The 20,672-nt window shown below is 43.4% G+C and overlaps 1 protein-coding gene across 4 annotated transcripts in view; it reads left to right on the forward strand.

The window, feature by feature from the left end:
• The window catches only part of ZNF219 (zinc finger protein 219), a 46,414-nt gene extending 26,744 nt beyond the window's left edge, over positions 1–19,670 (forward strand). For all 4 annotated transcript variants that reach the window (XM_075341470.1, XM_075341471.1, XM_075341467.1 and 1 more), the window contains 2 exons: positions 17,802–17,933; positions 18,160–19,670. In XM_075341470.1, coding sequence (XP_075197585.1) covers positions 17,802–17,933; positions 18,160–18,737 — 710 coding nt within the window. In that variant the 3' untranslated portion in view covers positions 18,738–19,670. The remainder of the gene's footprint in view (positions 1–17,801; positions 17,934–18,159) is intronic.
• The last annotated feature ends 1,002 nt before the right edge of the window (positions 19,671–20,672 follow it).

The raw sequence follows: 20,672 nt of genomic DNA on the forward strand, positions 1-20,672 counted from the left end.
AGGAAGGTTGAACTAGATGGACCTAGGTCTTTTTTCAACCTATGTAACTATGACAGTCACTGAGATTAGCTGCAGCACTCAGATTACATTGTCCTACTCGTCGCTTGTCAGGCGACCTTAAGGCTATGTGCACACAGTGCGTTTTTCTCGGCGTTTTTGCGCGTTTTTCGGGTGCGTTTTTGGCCTCAAAACTGCAGGACTTTGCTTCCCCAGCAAAGTCTATGAGTTTTCATTTTTGCTGTCCCCACACAGCGTTTTTTTCCAGCTGCGTTTTTGTGGTGACCACAAAAACGCAGCATGTCAATTATTCCCGCGTTTTTCACTGCGCTTTTCATCCATTGAGTTCAATGGGATGTTGAAAGACGCAATGAGAAACGCAAATAGCTGCGTTTTGGTGCGTTTCTAAGACCAAAAACGCAGCTATAAACGCAGGAGGTGGGTAGCAAAGTGACGTGTACAGGAAGAGGATTCCTTCTGTCAGTATATACAGAAGCGTGAATCCTCCCGGTACCGTCACCGCCGCTTCCACCTCCCGTCCTGTGCATGTCAGCTGCCGTGCGGCGCCATGTCTGGGCAGGAGGTGGAAGCGGCTGCGAAAACAAAAGTGAACAGTAGAAAAAAAAAAAAAGTTATACTCACCTGTCTGCAGACTCTCGGTGCCATGCCTGCTCCCATCCCCTCTCACGGTATCGCCGCTGTGGCTGTGTGCAGACGGCTGGGACACCTCCGGCTCCGATAGATGCAGGACCTGGCGATGGATCACCTGATGCAGTCACCTGACGCATCAGGTGATCGTAAGTATCGCGGTGACGCGGGCGCCCGGCCGGCATCAGCGGATTCGTCAGGAGACTTCATCCCTGATTACCGGCAGCTGCTGCAGCGATCGGACAGGATCAGACTCCCGCCCCATCGCTACAGGAGCTGCCGGTAATCAGCACATAAGTGAGTATTATTTTTTTTTTTTTTTTTTTTTTGCACCGATGCATCAGATGATTGTATAATCGGCTTTTATACAATCAGCTGATGTGTGATGGGATTCAGGCACTTGATCCTGACACATCATCTGATCGCTTTGCCTTCCAGCAAACCGATCAGATAATATTGGATCCGGATTGGACGGCGCGGGACCCTGACCCAGGATTACTGCGGAGGGGGGTTCTTTATTTCAATAAAGATGGAGTCACTAATTGTGTTGTGTTTTATTTCTAATAAAAATATTTTTCTGTGTGTTGTGTTTTTTTTTTTATCTTTACTAGAAATTCATGGTGGCCATGTCTAATATTGGCGTGACACCATGAATTTCGGGCTTAGGGCTAGCTGATAATATACAGCTAGCCCTAACTCCATTATTACCTAGCTAGCCACCCGGCATCAGGGCAGCTAGAAGAGTTGGATACAGCGCCAGAAGATGGCGCTTCTATGAAAGCGCCATTTTCTGGGGTGGCTGCGGGACTGCAATTCACAGTGGGGGTGCCCAGAAAGCATGGGCACCCTGCACTGTGGATTCCAATCCCAAGCTGCCTAGTTGTACCCGGCTGGACTCAAAAATTGGGCGAAGCTCACGTCATTTTTTTTTTAAAATTATTTCATGAAATTCATGAAATAATTTAAAAAAAAGGGCTTCCCTATATTTTTGGTTCCAGCCGGGTACAAATAGGCAGCTGGGGGTTGCGGGCAGCCCGTAGCTGCCTGCTGTACCCGGCTAGCATACAAAAATATGGCGAAGCCCACGTCATTTTTTTTGTTTGGGGGGGCAAAGAAATCCTGCATACAGTCCTGGAAGGAGGATGCTGAGCCTTGTAGTTCGACAGCTGCTGTCTGCTCTCCTGCATACACTATTGGATGGAGGATGCTGAGCCTTGTAGTTCTGCAGCTGTCTGCTCTTCTGCATACACTAGTGGAGAATGAAGAACACATTGAAGAAGGAAATGACATCAGACCTTTTTTTTTTGTTCACTGATAAAAAACGCATAAGGACGCAGTGAGCAAAAACGCAGCAAAACGCAGCAAAATAACGCACCAAATCGCGTTTTTTCGACGCAGGTGCGTTTTTGTGCGTTTTTAGCGGCCAAAAACGCACAAAAACGCAGCGTCAAAAAAACGCACTGTGTGCACATAGCCTAAGCCAGACCATGCATCACTGAGTACAGGCTGCGAAACTTGGAAGTGTGGAGCCAGCCTAAAAGTATTCTGAGAGGCAATAAAAGGGACCCTATGCCCACATTTTGACATAAAAGTGGTAATAAAGACGTAAATGTGAAACTAGTCTAAAAATATTGGTATATTTTTCCTCGCTCTCACCTAATGGTGCATTTTTTCATTCTATTTTTTCATAAACATTATCACTAAATCATGCAGAAGTCTGCATGATGATTTCACTTTAGAACGTCAGGCATGTTTTGTATAGTTGCATTTACAACGTTAAAGCCTAACTACCGTTTTAATTTTTATTTCATAAATAAATGGTACACATGAAAATAAGTAACTTTATAATACTGTTTCCCCAAAAATAAGCCCTAGCAGGACTTGTTGGCCTTTTTGGAGTAAGGCTTTGTAGTAGGCTTAAAATGCAAGTTCTACTTGAAAAATAAGCCCTTAGTTGCATACTCAATCTAATAGTATCCCGAAGTAGGGCTTGTGCAACCCTATTTCTGGATAAGTTAGTTTTTTGTCCCCTTGTGTTGCTCTAAGCACCGGCTAATTAAATGATTGAATATTCACCCTCTTCCCCACCCAGAATCCCGCCCACTGCTCTGAAGCCTGCACAGGCACCGACACTCTTCCTGCTGTACCATATCACTGTGGTGCTATCCTTGGGCAGTGAAACAGTACAGCAGGCATAGAGTGTCTACTCAGATGAGTGTATAGACATACACGCTGTCACTCTCCGCTCAGGAGAGTCGCCAAGGATTGCGATACGATCCTTGGACTGGCAGAACTGGTAATACAGCAGGCAAAAAGTTAGGGTGCCCATGCAGGACTCAGAGTAGTGGGTGGGATTATGTGAATATTCATTCACTTAATTATCCAGCGCATTCTCACTGCAATCCTCGGCGGTACTCCTGATCTGAGAGTGACAGCATGTGTTTCTGCGCAGCTGTCACTATCAGCTCAGGAGACATACCAAGGATTGCATTGCTATCCTCGAGCAGTGATATGCACTGGTGGTATACAGTGTGAGTGCAGGGTTTAGAGTGGTGGGCGGGATTATGTGGGGATGAGGCTGAATATTAATTCACTTTATTATCCAGCGCATTCTCATTGCAATCCTTGGCGGTACTCCTGATCTGAGAGTGACAGCATGTGTTTCTGCGCAGCTGCGCAGCTGTCACTATCCGCTCAGGAGAGATACCAAGGATTTTGGTGCTATCCTCGAGCAGCGATATGCACAGGTGGTATAGAGTGTGGGTGCAGGGTTTACAGTGGTGGGCGGGATTATGTGGGGATGAAGCTGAATATTCATTCACTTTATTATCCAGCGCATTCTCACTCCAATCCTCGGCGGTACTCCTGATCTGAGAGTGACAGCATGTGTATCTATGCAACTGTCATTGTCAGCTCAGGAGTGATACCGAGGACTGTGCGGCAATCCTCGGGCACTAATACAGCAGACACCCCCTGAAAATAAACCCCAGAGCATTTTTCAAAGCAGAAAAGAATATAAACTCTTGTCTTATTTTCGAGGAAATGTAGAATATCAATCTGCTCCTTTCTGCCAGAATTGGTCAGTCATTATTCTGAGGTAAAGTCTGTATTGATGATATTGAGGAGTGAGGAGAGGGCAGAGCTCTGTCTCTAGCTCCTCCCTCTTCCCGCCATCATAGAATCTCATCAGTACCAACTGCCATCTCCTATCTCATAATGGGAAAGTCTTCACTGAATACAGATTTTACCTCAGAATAATGACTGATCAATTTTGGCAGAAAGAAACAGATTTCTCTGATAAGATATATTACAAAGTTACTTATTTTCATGTGCCCTATTGATTTATGAAAGAAAAATTAAAATGACGGCTACGCTTTAAGGGTGTGTCCAATGTTGAGTATTTGCAGGTGAGTTTTCTTCTATTAGCAGGGAAAACACAGCGTATAATAGTCAGATTTGTGGCTTAGTTTTACTTGCGGTATATTTTTATGCATTTAGGTGATAAATACTGCAAAAATAATAAAAGAATTGACACGCTGCAAATTTTAAAAAAACAAAACGCATTGATGGTTAAGATATGAAGGAAGAAAAAGCAGCTTTAGAATGAGATTTCAGAACTGTCTTTTGTTTTGCTGGTACTTTTAGATCACAGCATTTTCTGCTCTCAAAACAAAATGCTGCAAATACTCAACGTGTGCACAATCCCTAAGGGTGCTACATAAGCTACTGGGTTTTTTATGTTTTTCTTAGTATCTTTGCTCTGTTTAGGTTTGCACAATAGTAAAGTATTATGCTGTAAACACAAAATTAAAGAATCTCTCCTATCTATATTTCTTTTTCTTAAGTGTGTTAATATGTGCATGATATGTAGTGTGTATGTGTTAAAATACTTGCCTATCGTCTTCCTGTCTGGTGTCCAGCACCGTTCTGCTCTGCTTCTCAGTGACGTCACTGCAAATCCAACTAGCCGGCTCGCTCTATGCGTGAGCAAGAAGAAGACTCTTTTACAATAAAAGTATATGGAGCCTCGATATGGTGTTCCATGGACTTAAGGCCGCTTTACACGCTGCGATATCGGTACCGATATCGCTAGCGTGGGTACCCGCCCCCATCTGTTGTGCGACACGGGCAAATCGCTGCCCATGCCGCACAACATCGCCCAGACCCGTCACACTACTTACCTGCCCGGCGACGTCGCTGTGACCGGCTAACCGCCTCCTTTCTAAGGGGGCGGTTCGTTCAGCGTCACAGCGACGTCACAGCTGCGTCACTGAACCGCCGCCCAATAGAGGCGGAGGGGCGGAGATGAGCGGGACGAACATCCCGCCCACCTCCTTCCTTCCGCATAACGGCCGGGAGGCAGGTAAGGAGAGGCTCCTCGTTCCTGCGGTGTCACACGGAGCGATGTGTACTGCCGCAGGAACGAGGAACAACTTCGTTACTGCTGCAGTAACGATTTTTGAGAATGGACCCCCATGTCACCGATGAGCGATTTTGCACGTTTTTGCGACGATGCAAAATTGCTCATAGGTGTCACAAGCAACGGCATCGCTAATGCGGCCGGATGTGCGTCACAAATTCCGTGACCCCAACGAATTTGCATTATCGATGTCGTAGCGTGTAAAGCCCCCTTAACATTATAAAAACCACTTCCAAGTCTGCAGAGCGGTGACATCACTGATAGCAAGAGCGATGCTGGACATCGGAGAGAGCAGCAGTAGGTGAGTATAGCAATATACTCATACGACACACCATACACATAGGCACTCATTTAATTAAAAAAAATGGGACATATTCTCTAGTAGGATTTAATATCCGAGGGTTTAGATACCAGCTGACTGTTCTGTCATGGTCTTGTCAACTTGTGGATCATGGCTGGACCACATTTCATATCGTTAGTTGGTTTTTCAGAAACATAACATTGGGATCACAATATAGTCTGACCCCTAGTCGATATTGGACCAAGTAGGTGGGAATATTTATTCTTAAAGGGAATCTATCACCAGGTTTTTGCTCCCCCATTTAACAGCAGCATAATGTAGAGACAGAGACCTTGATTCCAGCGATGTGTCACTTACTGAGCTGTTTGCTATTATTTTGATAAAACCAATGTTTTCTCTGTTGCAGATCTAGCAGTTATACAGAGCTCATGAATATGGTGGACTACCTGGTAGCACGCCAAGTAGTCCTCTAATGATAAACTACTACTGATTAATCAGTGGATTTTATCAAAATCACACTAAGCAGCCCAGTAAGTGACACATCACTGGAATCAGCGTCTCTGCCCCTACATTATGCTTCTCTCAGATTAGGTGTTAAAAATCTGGTGACAGATTCCCTTTAAAATGGAACCTCACTTTAAAGTAGCCGCAATATGCGGAATATGGTTCTGTCTGTATGCCGTCTCATTGAACACAATGCCTGACACCTTTTAGCACCTGAGTTGACAGAAATTGACATTACGTTTGTCCATGCATCAGAAATTGAAGTGGGAAATACAGGACTAGAAGATGTGGATAGACATTTTTAAAACCTGAGCCTTACATGTGGGAATACATATGTACAGATTTTTAAGTAAAAGAACTGCTTTAATCTTTTCTTTCTATTTTCAGCCCACACACGCGATCAGCAGCACTTTAATGTTGTGGGATAAACCGTCAATCACTTCTCATCGCTTTCTTCTCAGTGTGACAGACATACATGTCATCCTTATGAGTATAGAGGCGGTGAATTTTGCAGTTGGGCAGAAATTGAACATATTCAAATAAATTATATTATTACACATTTTAAGGCAAAAACGTCAATGTTACCATAGTTACCAATCAGATTAAGAAGATGTTGCAGAAAATATTGCCTATTTTCTACAGCGGGTTTCTTAACTGTCCTATAGAAAGTGTAATCTAAGGTCCCATAGAAGGTGTGATCTAAGGTCCCATAGAAGGTGTGATCTAAGGTCCCATAGAAGGTGGGATCGAAGGTCCCATAGAAGGTGGGATCGAAGGTCCCATAGAAGGTGGGATCGAAGGTCCCATAGAAGGTGTAATCGTGGCCTGTTATTACATACAGGTCTGTGGGGTGAAATAAAAAAATAGCTATTTCTTTAACATGTTGGAAAACTTTTTTTTATCCTTTTGTTAGTAAATAAATCTCAAAGAAAGAAGAATCACCAAAATGCTATAGAAAAAGGTCTAATTGCGACTTGGTTACATGACAACACTAATCTTACACAAAGGTATCATAAGATAGAAGCCCACACAGTGGAGTCATCAGTAACACAGACGGAATTATTTTTAAAGCTTTGTGATTACATTGGTTGGTTTCTCTGGTGTCCTATGAAAAACACTGATACTACACTCCTCGAGATTGAATTTGCATCAGCAAGAAGGAAAAATTTTGGAATTATGGAAATTATAAGAATGATAGACATGTTAATATTTAAATGATGGGAAATGATGTGACCAAAACTTTCAAACATCTCAATTTTATTCAGTATGAGCACCCCATGCAGAAATACCCTCACTAACAGACCTTGGCCTCCTATTAACCCCATCACAACCCAGGCATGGTTGTTTCAGGGCTTGTCATTTTGCGGGAAGAGTTGTACGTTTGAGTGACACCTTTCATTTTATCATGTTATGCACTGGAAAGCGGGAAAAAAAATTCCAAGTGCATTGATGGCAAAATAAGAAGTACAATTCCACAATGGTTTTTGGGATTTTCTATTTACCATGTTCACTATACGGTAAAACTGACAGACAATATGATTCTCCAGGTCCGTAATAATACGCAAACACCAAACATGTATATGTATATATATTTTTGTGGTGAAAAAAAAATTGAAAACATTTTGCTTGTGTCGCCATTTCCAAGACCCCTAACACTTTCGGGATATGGGGCTGTGTGTGTGACATTTTTACTGATACCATTTTGGTGTAGATACAATAATTTAATTGCCTTATTGCAATGTTGCGGCATCCAAAAAACAATTCTGGTTTGTCGATTTTTTTTTTTTTTTTTTTTTTTTACACTGTTTACAGATTGGATTACTTTTTTTTATATTTTGAAAGATCAGACTTTTACAAATGCAGTGATACCAGTTATGTGTGTTTTTTTTACGGTTTTATAGTTAATGGGGGTGATGGGTGATTTAAAATTTTGGGGGGTTTTCATATTTTTTTTAAACTTTTTTTATGTTTTTACTCTATTTAATAGTCCTTTTTGAGAACTTGAAGCTGCGATCATTTGATCACTTGTGCTATCCATAGCAGTGCATTAGCACTGCTATGTATATAGCTAAATGAATGCCAACTAAACTCTATCTTTAAGGGCTCGAGCGTATGTTGCGTCGTGTCATTGCAGAAATTTCTGCAGTGATTTGACAGCTCATGTGCGATTCAAATCGCTGCAGAAACACTGCGTCATTGATGCAAAGTTTCTGCAGAAAAAATGCCGATTTCATGCGCTTGGGATGCTTCCAATGCCATAGACAGAGTGGGAGCTGCATCCAAAGCGCACGGAATAATTGACATGCTGCATTTTTAAACACAGTGATTTTGTCAAATTTTTGACACTCAAATTGCTGCGTTCAAAAAAGCATCATGCGCACGGATTATGTACAATCTTTATAGATTGTGCTGGGGACGCACGCGCTTACGCTGCAGTGCTAAACGCTACACACAAAGGAGTGCTATTTCCATAAAATAAAACAATCTTTATTGAAAAAAAGAACATACATATATGAATTTTAAAATCTCATTATTCATCAATAAACAAGATGTTTAGAGGTATAAGGAGGACTTCTTACCAGCAATCACCCCCCACATAAGTGTGTGTGTGGATCCCAATCAATAAATGCAGACCTGCATAATCAATACTGGCAGCAATAACAGAAAATCTGCTTTAATGAAAAGTATATCATCCCTGATGGGCCAGATTAAGTCAAAAAACTGCTGCACATATATGTAAAAAGATGAAGCCTGGAGACTATCCCAGGGTAATCGCCCAACTCTATATAACTATCAAAGTAGAGTTTATGAATGTATCAAGGCTTACCCATATACAGGACAGAAAAAAGGGGCAGGAGATCCAAACTGTGGGGGGAAGACAAGCAGCTCCCAGTCCTGAACGCGTATCGCTCTCGCTTCCTCAGCAGGCTGGAGGCGGGGGTGGAAGTCTTCCACCCCCGCCTCCAGCCTGCTGAGGAAGCGAGAGCGATACGCGTTCAGCAGTTTTTTGACTTAATCTGGCCCATCAGGGATGATATACTTTTCATTAAAGCAGATTTTCTGTTATTGCTGCCAGTATTGATTATGCAGGTCTGCATTTATTGATTGGGATCCACACACACACTTATGTGGGGGGTGATTGCTGGTAAGAAGTCCTCCTTATACCTCTAAACATCTTGTTTATTGATGAATAATGAGATTTTAAAATTCATATATGTATGTTCTTTTTTCAATAAAGATTGTTATATTTTATGGAAATAGCACTCCTTTGTGTGTGGTTTATACACATTTTTTGTAAATTGTATAGATGGAGTTTTTCCGGATAATTAATCCAATATTTGGGGAATTACTTTGAAATATATTCTTGGATTATATAATGCACCTACCGAATTTTTCCCTCCGGTCTTTGATTGTGTTTATAGTGCTAAACGCTACGTAAACGCATGAAATTACGCAATGTGCACACGAGCCCTAAGGCCATGTGCGCACGTGTGCTTTTTTTCTTTGTTTTGGCTGCATTTAAAACTGCCCTGTGTCATTGATAAAATGCATGTGTTGTGCTTCCCCAGAAAAGTCTATGAGAAATCAGAAAATTCCATGTTCACGATGCTTTTTATTAGGCAGCGGTTTGTTTGTCAAATATTTGTCAAACTCGTTGCCTAAAAAAAGCATGTCACTTCTTCAGTGAGTTTTGGTTGCATGTTCCACCCATTGAAATTAATGAGGTGTCGCAGGTTTCTCTCTCTCTCTCATCGATCTCTCTCACCGATTTCTCTCCCTCTCGCTCTCTCAACGATATCTCCCTCTAATGGATCTCTCCCTCGCTCTCTCACCGATCTCTCTCTCACTGATCTCTCGCTCTCACCGATCTCTCTTTCCCACACCGATCTCCCTCTTTACTTCATACTCACCGATGACCGGCGCAGTGCTGCACTGCTGTCACACTACTACCGTGGCCTCTCCTGCTTCAGAAAATGCCGGCCGCTCATCTCATATTCAATGCTTTCCCCACCCACCAGTGCCTATGATTGGTGGCAGGCAGACCGCGCCCCCACGCTGAGTAACAGCTATCTCACTGCAACCAATCACAGCCGCCGGTGGTTGGGTCTATATCGTGCAGTAAAATGAATAAATAGTTTTAAAAAAACGGCGTGCGGTCCCCCTGAATTTTGATACCAACCAAGGTAAAGCCACACGGCTGAGGGCTGGTATTCTCAGGATGGGGAGCCCCATGTTATGGGGAGCCCCCCGGCCTAAAGATATCAGCTAGCAGCTGCCCAGAAATGCCGCATCCATTAGATGCGACAGTCCCGGGACTCTACCCGGCTCATCCTGATTACCCTGGGGTGGTAGAAATCAGGGTTATAAGGAGTTAATGGCAGCCCATAGCTGCCACTAAGTCCTAGCTTAGTGATGGAAGGCATCAATGACACCCCCATCACTAAACTGCTAGTGAAAGTAAATTAACACAAACACCAAAAAATCCTTTATTTGAAATAAAAGACAAAAAAAACCCTCTCCACTTTATTAACCCCTCAAAATCACTTCCAGGTCCGACGTAATCCACACGAGGTCCCACGACGCTTCCAGCACCTCTGCATCTGACATTCACATGGAGCGCCTTAGAACACGAACGTTCGCTGTGAGCTTCATGCAGCAAGTGAAGTGAGTCACGCGCTATCAGCAGGACGTCACTCAGGTGATCTGCTGTCACAGCTGGAGTCCTCCCCCTGTGACAGCAAATCACCTGAGTCACTGAAGGGAGCCACGCGATCAGCGGGACGTCACTCAGGTGATTTGCTGTCACAGGTGAGTCCACCTGTGACCGCAAATCAGGCCGCGACACAGACAGAGCCGTGCAATGACAATGAACTCGGGTGAACCACTTCTGACAGCTGTGGACCCCGCACTACTGCCTGTGTCCTGGCACTTACGTGGAGGTTCACCCGAGTTCATTCTCATCGGGTGGCTCTGTCTGCTGTCAGCAGCCAGCCATGCTCTGAGATGTAGCAGAGCCGAGTGGGACCGCACTGTCAAAAATGCATTCAAAATGCATGTGTTTTGGATGCATTTTTTTTTTTGTCAAACGCAGTATTTACAGTTGTCAAAACTCTGCAGTTTAGTTGTCAAGCCACAACGCAGATGTGCGGACATAGCCTTACAGTATTATCTTCATGACAGACACATTGGGCTTCAGGAGACCCTCTGTTGTGATAGCAACTCGTCAGTGCCCCCACATTAACATTACTAGTGTGTCAATGGACATGAAGAATGACCGAATGACATGACCCCCCTGCCGGAGAAGTTAAAGTACCACTGTCAGAGGCGGATGGTGGCATTTAATATGTTAACACTCACAGCTGTTAACTGCACATGATGGCTGATTAAATCAACCATCATCTGTTAGGAAAGATTCAGGCTTGGCATGCAAGTCTGTATCAAAGGCAGGGACACAACCTTTGACATACATGTAAAGGTCATGAAGGGGTTATTGCGGTTATTAATGGTTGATTGAGGAGCATTCTGCCATGCTGAATGCACTTGGGAACGGAAATAATCAAGATTCACTTCTGGCAGCCCCTTTCACAATTGTTGACCAGTAACGTCCCAGATGTACGTGATGATAAACAAGTACTGAAACCCTGCAGGCCACGGTAGCATGTTTAGGCCACACATGCTATGCCCATTAACACTAGCAACATGCAGCCTGGTATTGTTGTGCTCAAAAACATCTCCTGTGACATTTTGGAGACATTGCCGTACTGTTTGTTCTGAGATTGATCCATCATGTACTCCAATTGAAATTGAACATCACATGCCAAGTCTAAAGCTGGGTTTACACACTGCAACATCGCAAAGGACATCGCTGTAACGTCACCGGTTTTGTGACGTAACAGCGACCTCCCTAAGTCTCTGCTAAGTCGCTGGTGAGCTGTCAAACAGGCAAACCTGGCCAACAACTCAACAGCGATCCGGACCTGCAGAGCGACCTAGCTGGTTGTTGGGGACGTTGATAAGCAGCCTTTTGAAAGGGAAGTTGCTAACCAGTCGCTGCAAAGTCTTTCACACACTGAAACTTTCCAGCGATGCTTGCTGCACAGCGGGAAACAAAGGACCTAGGAATGGTCCTGAACGATTTGTAACGATTACAACTTCACAGCAGGGGCCGGGTCGCTGATAGGTTTCACACACTGCAACATCGCAAACAACATCGCTATTGCGTCACAAAACCGGTGACGTTACAGCGATGTCGTTTGAGATGTTGCAGTGTGTAAACCCAGCTTTAGGCATCAAAGAGTGTTCACTAGGCAAACCAATAAAGGATGTTTGCATAACAATGGGCTGTGATCCAGACATCCAGCTACAGGTGTTTCATTGACCTTGCGCAACCTCTCTCAAAGACTATCATGGTGCAGAGCAAGATGACAATGGAGGCCGGAATACAGGTCTGTCCTTTTCAGTGATGAGTCTAAGGGGTGCTTCACACATAGCGAGATCGCTACTGAAATCGCTGCTACGGCACGGTTTTGGTGACGCAACAGTGACCTCATTAGCGATCTCGCTGTGTGTGACACTGAGCAGCGATCTGGCCCCTGCTGCGAGATCGTTGCTCGTTACACACAGCCCTGGTTCGTTTTCTTCAAAGGCGCTCTCCCGCTGTGACACACAGATCGCTGTGTGTGACAGCGAGAGAGTGACGAAATGAAGCGAGCAGGGAGTAGGAGCCGGCATCTGGCAGCTGTGGTAAGCTGTAACCAGGGTAAACATCGGGTAACCAAGGTGGTTACCCGATATTTACCTTAGTTACCAGCCTCCGCAGCTCTCACGCTGCCTGTGCTGCCGGCTCCGGCTCTCTGCACATGTAGCTGCAGTACACATCGGGTTAATTAACCCGATGTGTACTGTAGCTAGGAGAGCAGGGAGCTAGCTCTAAGCAGTGTGCGCGGCTCCCTGCTCTCTGCACATGTAGCTGCAGTACACATCGGGTTAATTAACCCGATGTGTACTGTAGGTAGGAGACCAAGGAGCCAGCGCTAAGCAGTGTGCGCGGCTCCCTGCTCTCGTGGTTATGATCGCTGCTTCGGCTGCTGTGTTTGACAGCTAAGCAGCGATCATAACAGCGACTTACAAGGTCGCTGTTACGTCACAGAAAATGGTGATGTAACAGCGACCTCGTTGTCGCTTAGTGTGAACCAGACCTTACTTCTGACTTTGATGCTGCAATGATAGTCGTAAATTGGTCTAGTGAATATGTGAGCAACACCATTAAGAGGTCTTCACGAGGGAACATCACACCAGTACTACTCCTGGGCTTATATTGCGGAAGCAAAAGGTTTGTTAGCTTGGTTCACGTAATCTTCATTTCAGGGACACGGACTGCTCAGCCTTACAATGATTTGGTCGGGGAACCAGTGATTCAGATATTTCTCCAAAGTATCCTAGGAGTTATTTTTCAACATGACAACGTCAGACTGCATGTTTCTCATGCTTCTGTGCATAGCCTGCATGTAAATGTAGTACAATGGTCTGCAGCGTCTCCGGACTTCGAACACGTGTGAGACATCATTTGTTAGCAATTGTAAATGTAGCTGCTGCCAGTAGAGGATATTGATGATTTACGTACCTAAGTGCATTTAGTATGGCAGAAGATTCTTCATACAACCATTAATAACCTCATTAAAAGCTTGCCCAGGCATGTGAGTTTGTGTATTTCTGCATGTCACTCATACTCAAGACTGAATAAATTGAGATGTTTTGAAAAGTATATTCATTTTTTTTCTATTTGCACATCATTAACATGTCTGTCCAGTACCTTGCGCCCACCAGACAAAATCAATCTTGGGGCCCACTATGTAGCTACATGGAAATAAATATAAGACCACCAATTGTGTAGTAAAACATGCTACTATACAATACAAGGTTATACACTTCTTAAACCACCTCTCCAGGGTTTTTTACTTTTATTGCTGGAGTGGAGTTTCTCATCTAAGGACCCTCACCTTACTCTTATACTCCCCTTCTGGCATCTTCACCCTCTAGTGCTGACGAGCTTGTTGGTCTCCGACAATTTGTGACCTGCCAGCTGCTCCAGTGTTTCTTGCAGCCAGAGGTCACACCTCAATACAAGTTTATGAGAACCTCGTTCTGGCTCTCATAGACTTGTATTGAGCAGTTGTGAAGTAATTTATGACTTAAGGACAGTTAGAAGTTGCACTCACAATATGACACCACAGGGGAAAAAAAGGTGAAAATGCCAGAGAGTGAGTATAAAACAGTGGCAGAGACCTTAGGTTAAAAGCACCACTCCAGTGGTGAAAAAAACAAAAATGCTGGAGTGGTGGATTAATGTTATAGAAAGAGCTGGCGCCCACATTTTGGTGAAAAGTCAATGATAAATGTCCACTGATGTCTATTAACCGCTAAACAAATTGACCGCCGCTGCAGATTTGACATGAACAATGTGTCACTTTATGCTGCGGATATTCACCACTGATTTCATCCTTTGCAACACAAAGGAATAGGTCAGTGGTAAAGTTGAATGAACCATTTGCGTACTAGTAAACACAGCAATATCTGCATAATATTTACGTAGATATTACCGCTGTTACTTTGCTGTGGGGCATCCATTGTAGAAATTCTGCAGCAAATACAGTTAAAACGAGAAGTTTACATACACTATCTAAAAAGACACATATTCATGTTTTTCCTCAATATCTGACATGAAATCAGAATAAACATTTCCCGTTTTAGGTCAATTAGGAACCAAAATTATTTATATTTGCCAAATACCAGAATAATGAGAGAGGAATATTTAAGTCATTTTTATTACTTTCTGCAAAGTCAAAGTTTACATACACGTAGAGTACGATGCCTTTAAACAATATGGGACAGCCCATATGATGATGTCATGTCTTTGGAAGCTTCTAATAGGTTTATTGGCAACATCTGAGTAAATTAGAGACATACCTGTGAATCTATTTTAATGCAAACCTGAAACACACTGCTTTTTTGTGCAGCATCATGGGAAAGTCAAAAGAAATCAGCTGAGATCTCAGGAAGAGAATTGTTGACTTGCACAAATCTGGTCCATCCTTGGGTGCAATTTCCAGTTACCTGTATGTGCCTCATTTATCTGCACAAACAATTTACGCAAGTACAAATAATATGGGAACATCTAGCCATCATTCTGCTCAGGAAGGAGACGGGTTCTGTGTACCAGAGATGAATGTGCTTTGGTCAGATGTGCATATCAACCAAAGAACAAAAGCAAAAGACCTTGTGAAGATGCTGGCGGAAGCTGGTAAGATTGTGTCATTAACCACAGTGAAATGAATACTGTATCAACATGTGCTGAAAAGCCCCTCTGCCAGGAAGAAGCCATTACTTCAAACGAAACATAAAATAGTCAGATTAATGTTTGCAAATACACACAGGAACAAATTTTTATTTTAAATTTTAGAGACATGTCCTGTGGTCAGACAAAACTAAAATTGAACTGTTTGGCCATAATGACCATCGTTACGTTTAGAGGTAAAATGGAGAAGCTTTGAAGCCTAAGAACAACATCCCAACTGTGCAACACGGGGGTGGCAGCATCATGTTGTGGAGTTATCTTGCTGCATGACGGACTGGAGCGCTTCACAAAATATATGGCAATATGAGGAAAGAAGATTATGTGACAATACTGAAGCAACATCTCAAGACATCAGCCAGTAATTTAAAGCTTGGGCGTAAATGGGTCTTCCAAATGGACATTGACTTAAAGCATACTGCCAAACAGGTTACAAAGTGGCTTAAGGATAACAAAGTCAATGTTTTGGAGTGGCCATCACAAAACCATGATCTCAATCCTATTGAAAATATATGGACAAAGTTGAAAAGGCAGGTACAAGCAAGGCGGCCTACAAACATGGCTCAGTTACGCCAGTTCTGTCAGGAGAAATGGGCCCAAATTCCTACCAACTATTGTGCTATGTTTGTGGCAGGATATCCAAAACATTTGACCCAAGTCATACAGTTAAAGGAAAAGAGTACCAAATACTAATGAATCGTATGTAAACTTTTGATTTTGCAGAATGTAATAAAAATGCCTTAAAACATTCTCTCTCTCTCATTATTCTGGCGTTCGTCAAATATAAATAATTTTGGTAATCTTAATTGATCGAAAACGGAAAAGGTTTATTCTGATTTCATGTCAGATAGTGAGAAAAACATGCATATGTGTCTTTAGATAGTGTATGGAAACCTGGTTTCAACTGTATATTATGTGAGTGCATGCTATATGTACTAAAAGTGGTGGGGGCCCTAAATCAGTTATGTGTGGCATTGGAGTGATATCAAAAGAGAGCTTTCCCTCACATCCCCCATACACCTTACAGAAATCACTGTGTCACCTATAAGACCATTACTTTTTATGAAAAGCCTAATTTTGTCAGTGGTGGGAAAAGAAACCAAAGTCGGTGATACAGCGGGAGGGAACGCAGTCAGTCAGGGGTGATACAGGGGGAAAGGGGCACAGTCAGTCAGGGGTGATGTGAGAAGAGGGGCTCAGTCAGTCCGGGATGATTCAGACACAGGAGGCTCAGTCAGTCCAGGGTGATACCAGAGATGGGGATATAGTCACTAGTCAGGGGTAATTCGGTGAAAGGGGCTCAGTCAGGGGTGATACAGGAGGAGGGGACTCAGTCAGCCAGGGGTGTTACAGGGGGAGGGGCTCAGTCATTCATCCTGGGAACCTTCTGGTATATATACCCGTCTCCAGGTAGAAATGTCCCCATCCTGGGCCCCTCGTGGTGTATATGCCCCCATCCTGGTTTATTTGTCCCCATCCTGGTATATATGTCCCCCTCCTGGTATATATGTCCCCATACTGGTTTATTTGACTCCTTCCTGGTAATATATATATATATATATATATATAGAATGTCACCTTCCTGGGTCCCTCCTGGTATACATGCCTTCCTCCTGGTATATATGGGCCTCGCCTGGTATTTATGTCCCCTTCCTGGGCCATTCCTGTTATATATATATATATATATATATATATATATCTCCACCCTTTGCGCTCCTTCTGGTACATATGTCCCGCTTTTGGTATATATGTTCCCTCCGGGTATACAGGTCTGCTTCTTGGGCCCTTCCTGGTATATATAACCCTTGCTGGGCTCTTTCTGGTATATATGTCAGCCACAAAAAGAAAAACAAAACATTTTACTCACCCTCCCCAGCTCCAACGTCGCACAGCATCCTCTCTGCGTTTCAATGCATTTCAGATGGATGTGCGTCCTCAGACGCACATCCAGCTGAAGCAAAGCAGGGACTGGGTTTGGCGGGCCCTTCCTACAGAACCCCGGCAATCGTCCCCCTCCGGTCTTCAGCTTAAGAAGTGCTCATCTTTGCCCGGCAGCTGCAGGTCCTTGCCACCTGTACGGCTCTACGTTGCCTGCAGCAGTGTGATGACGTCACCCACGCTATGCTCTGCCTCACTGACCCTGGCTCCACCACATGGCTAATTTACATGCGAGACGCCTGAATTGATTCACATGGAAATTAGCCATGTAGTTGCACAGCTGTGACTGGGACTAAGTGAAGATGGGGGCCTGGTGAAGAAGGATCCACCAGTAAGGGCAGTAATGCCCTAATGGCAGCCCTGCCAGCAGGTGCCAGTGCCAGTACCCACCAGAGGATCCTCTGGTTCTCTTATGGGCCAGTCTGCCCCTGTGTCTATCTATCCTGTGATTTCCATAATGACCATGACTTTTTCTTGGTGTTTCAATTTCAATGTTGAGAAGTGTATATAATGGTAGAGCTTCCATAAAAAATACTACTTCATCAGTATCATTTCAAAATAGAGATTGAGGTAGAGTTTCCATAAAAAAAAGTACTATTTTATCAGTTGATTTTTCAGCTCTCAACTCATCTCTTCCCTAGATAAGAATGGATGGAGCGGCAACTCCTCGCAGGTAGAGAGACAACGAGGATCAACTGGGAGAGACTGTCCATTTTGCGCCAAATCCTTCCGTTCTTCCCATCACCTTAAGGTGCATCTCCGTGTACACACAGGTATGAAATTGTTTCTGAGATTGTTCTATAAGTGGTATTCCTAACAGTGAAATGTATGGCATTTCTATAAGGATCTTCAACTATTTTGAACATGCCTGCAGGTGGATAATAAATTCAGAGGTAGACATACTTTGTGATGCATTGTACTTTTTTTCCCCTTTACACTTTTGTTATTGTATTCCTTTCCTTTTTGTTGATGCTTACTTATGTTCTGTCTTCTGCACAGGAGAACGACCTTATAAGTGCCCTCACTGTTCATATGCTGGCACTCAGTCTGGGTCTCTGAAATACCACCTCCAGAGACATCACCGGGACTCCAAACTTGCTGCAGGTGTCCCATTGAGGGGCAAGAACATTCAGCAAGGTGGAACCCAGCAAGATCGTCTACTTCCTGTGTCTGCAGCTTGGGCCAATTCCTGCACTGATTTGCCTGCAGCCTGTGAAGATGGAAGCTCTCTACCCCTTCGTCTTCATATGACTGAGGGTCAGAGTCCTAGTGCATTTCCCCGCATGCCTGGTAGAGGTGGACAGAGAAGGAGAAGTCCCTCACATCAGCCAACCAATGGAAGACCAGATCATGAGCCTTTGGATTTGTCTCAAGGAAACCCTTTTCACCGCTGCATGTACTGTCCATTTGTAACTTCTGTAGGGGAGCTAATGAGCCTACATCTCCAAGTGCATCATGGGAGAAGATCACGCAGAAAGGGAGGCTATATAAGAGGAAGACCCCGACCTGTGCTTTCTCCGCAGTCCCAAGGCCCTAGCCTGAGAGACAGCCCAGAGTCATGTGAAAGTACTGAGTGAACTAAGCATTAAAGGGCAGATGGTATGAGAAATGCCCTGTAACTGCCCAAAATCCATTATCCACATAAAAAGAAAGATGAAAGGTTTAGACATGATGAAATGTGATGGTTAGATAGCATACGAGGGCTTCTGATGGATAGAGAGAGGAGACAGCTAGAAATTGGGTGGAGTGATTGCGGAACATAGAAAATGGGTGTGTGGGTGTAACAGCTAGGAATGGGTAGATTGTGGCAGAGACAGGAAACATGGAGGTCGAATGTGAGATTGTAAGGGAAGGTACTGTGGGAAGATAGCTGGGCTTGAAAGATATATTGCATATGAGAGAGAGAGAGACAGTCAGTGATACCCTTTCCTGGGAGAGACAGTCAGTGGCAGTAAGGACAGTACAGTTAGCAGTCAAGAGATAACTGATTTATCAAAACGACTGGTTTTCAAAAATAACAAGAATAAGCAATAAATGTCAGACTGAAAGACTATTTTGGAGAGTGCAAGCAGGCAGATCATTGTAAAGTCTATAGTGAAAGAGTAAGGGAGGATGCCTGCAGTATATCTGAGGTAGGAGACGAGAACCAGCTCTAGAAATAGGATCACAGAAAGTTAGTGATAGAATGAGAAACACTAGACATAGGGTTTATAAAGGATACATAGACATGTTAGTAATAATGATTATTTTGTCCCAGAAAAAAAATTCTTTCTGGTTGTTGCTGAGACTTTATTTTTGATATTATAATTTGGATCGTTCTTCAGACCCAGCCACCGGTAGACGCCCTTTCCCCTTCCAAAGCAAATGTCCCTTCTTCCACATTCCCAAATGATTAGAATTCTGCTGAGAAAACATTTCCACGTTTAGAGATTTCTATATTTTTTTTTATTCTTTTCTTGTAGAAAAAAAATAAATTTGGAAAAAATTAAATTAACTCTGTTTGAAAATAACCATGAAAGTTTAACACCAATATGGCGTTATCTGACCACCGTATAATTAATATTAATGGCTTAAACTGAAAGACTCCAGTTGTGACATAAGAAATTATCAACAAAAAGAATGCGGAGAAGAAGTGGGAAGAGAGTGAGAGGTATTGGGCGCATGCATCAGCCATGCAGCGTAATGAGGCTGGGTTCACATGTCCTGTAATCATTATTACGGATCCATTGGAGATCCGTTTACAAAAAATTTGTGCAAACACAACTTTTTTGTCCATTGTCAACTAACGGTTGTCCGCTGGATCGGTTTTTAACATGAGTCTATGAACAACGGATCTGTTAACGGATTGCTATTTATCGTCCATTTTAACAGGTCTGTTAAGAAAACAATGGATTCATTACAAATACAAGTACAATGGATGGTTAAATAGCAATCTGTTAACGGATCTTTGTCCATAGTCTCCCATGTTAAAAAAACCGGATCCGGCAGAAATCAGTTTCCCACTGGATCCATTCTAACAGATGACTACAGGACGTGCACTTAGCCTTATACCGGATTGCAATGCACAGTTTTATTGCTTATACATGCTGTGAAATTTATAAGAAATTGAAGGCATAAGTAGCGAAGTCGTGCACCCATGTAGAAACCATGTAACGGAGTTGTACGACATGAAGAAACAATTCAAAGGTAAGCATGAGTTATAAAGGAGCATTTACATGGAACAAAAATTTCCCCAAATAACTGTTGACACAAGTGTATAAACATCAGAATTTCAACCAGAAAACATGAACAATTTTTGAAATCACTTGTCACTTCTTTTTTTTGTTAAAGGGAACCTGTCAGCACATTTGGGGCCTGTAAGCTGCGGCCACCACTACTGGGCTCTTATATACAGCATTCTAACATGCTGTATGTAAGAGCCCAGACCGCTGTGTAGAACATAAAAATGGCTTTATAATACCTAAACGGTCGCTGCGGTGGAGTTGGGGTAGATGGGTGTTTCCATTGCCCCG

The sequence above is a fragment of the Anomaloglossus baeobatrachus genome, chromosome 1, assembly GCF_048569485.1.
Source record: "Anomaloglossus baeobatrachus isolate aAnoBae1 chromosome 1, aAnoBae1.hap1, whole genome shotgun sequence".
NCBI classification, from domain to species: domain Eukaryota; kingdom Metazoa; phylum Chordata; class Amphibia; order Anura; family Aromobatidae; genus Anomaloglossus; species Anomaloglossus baeobatrachus.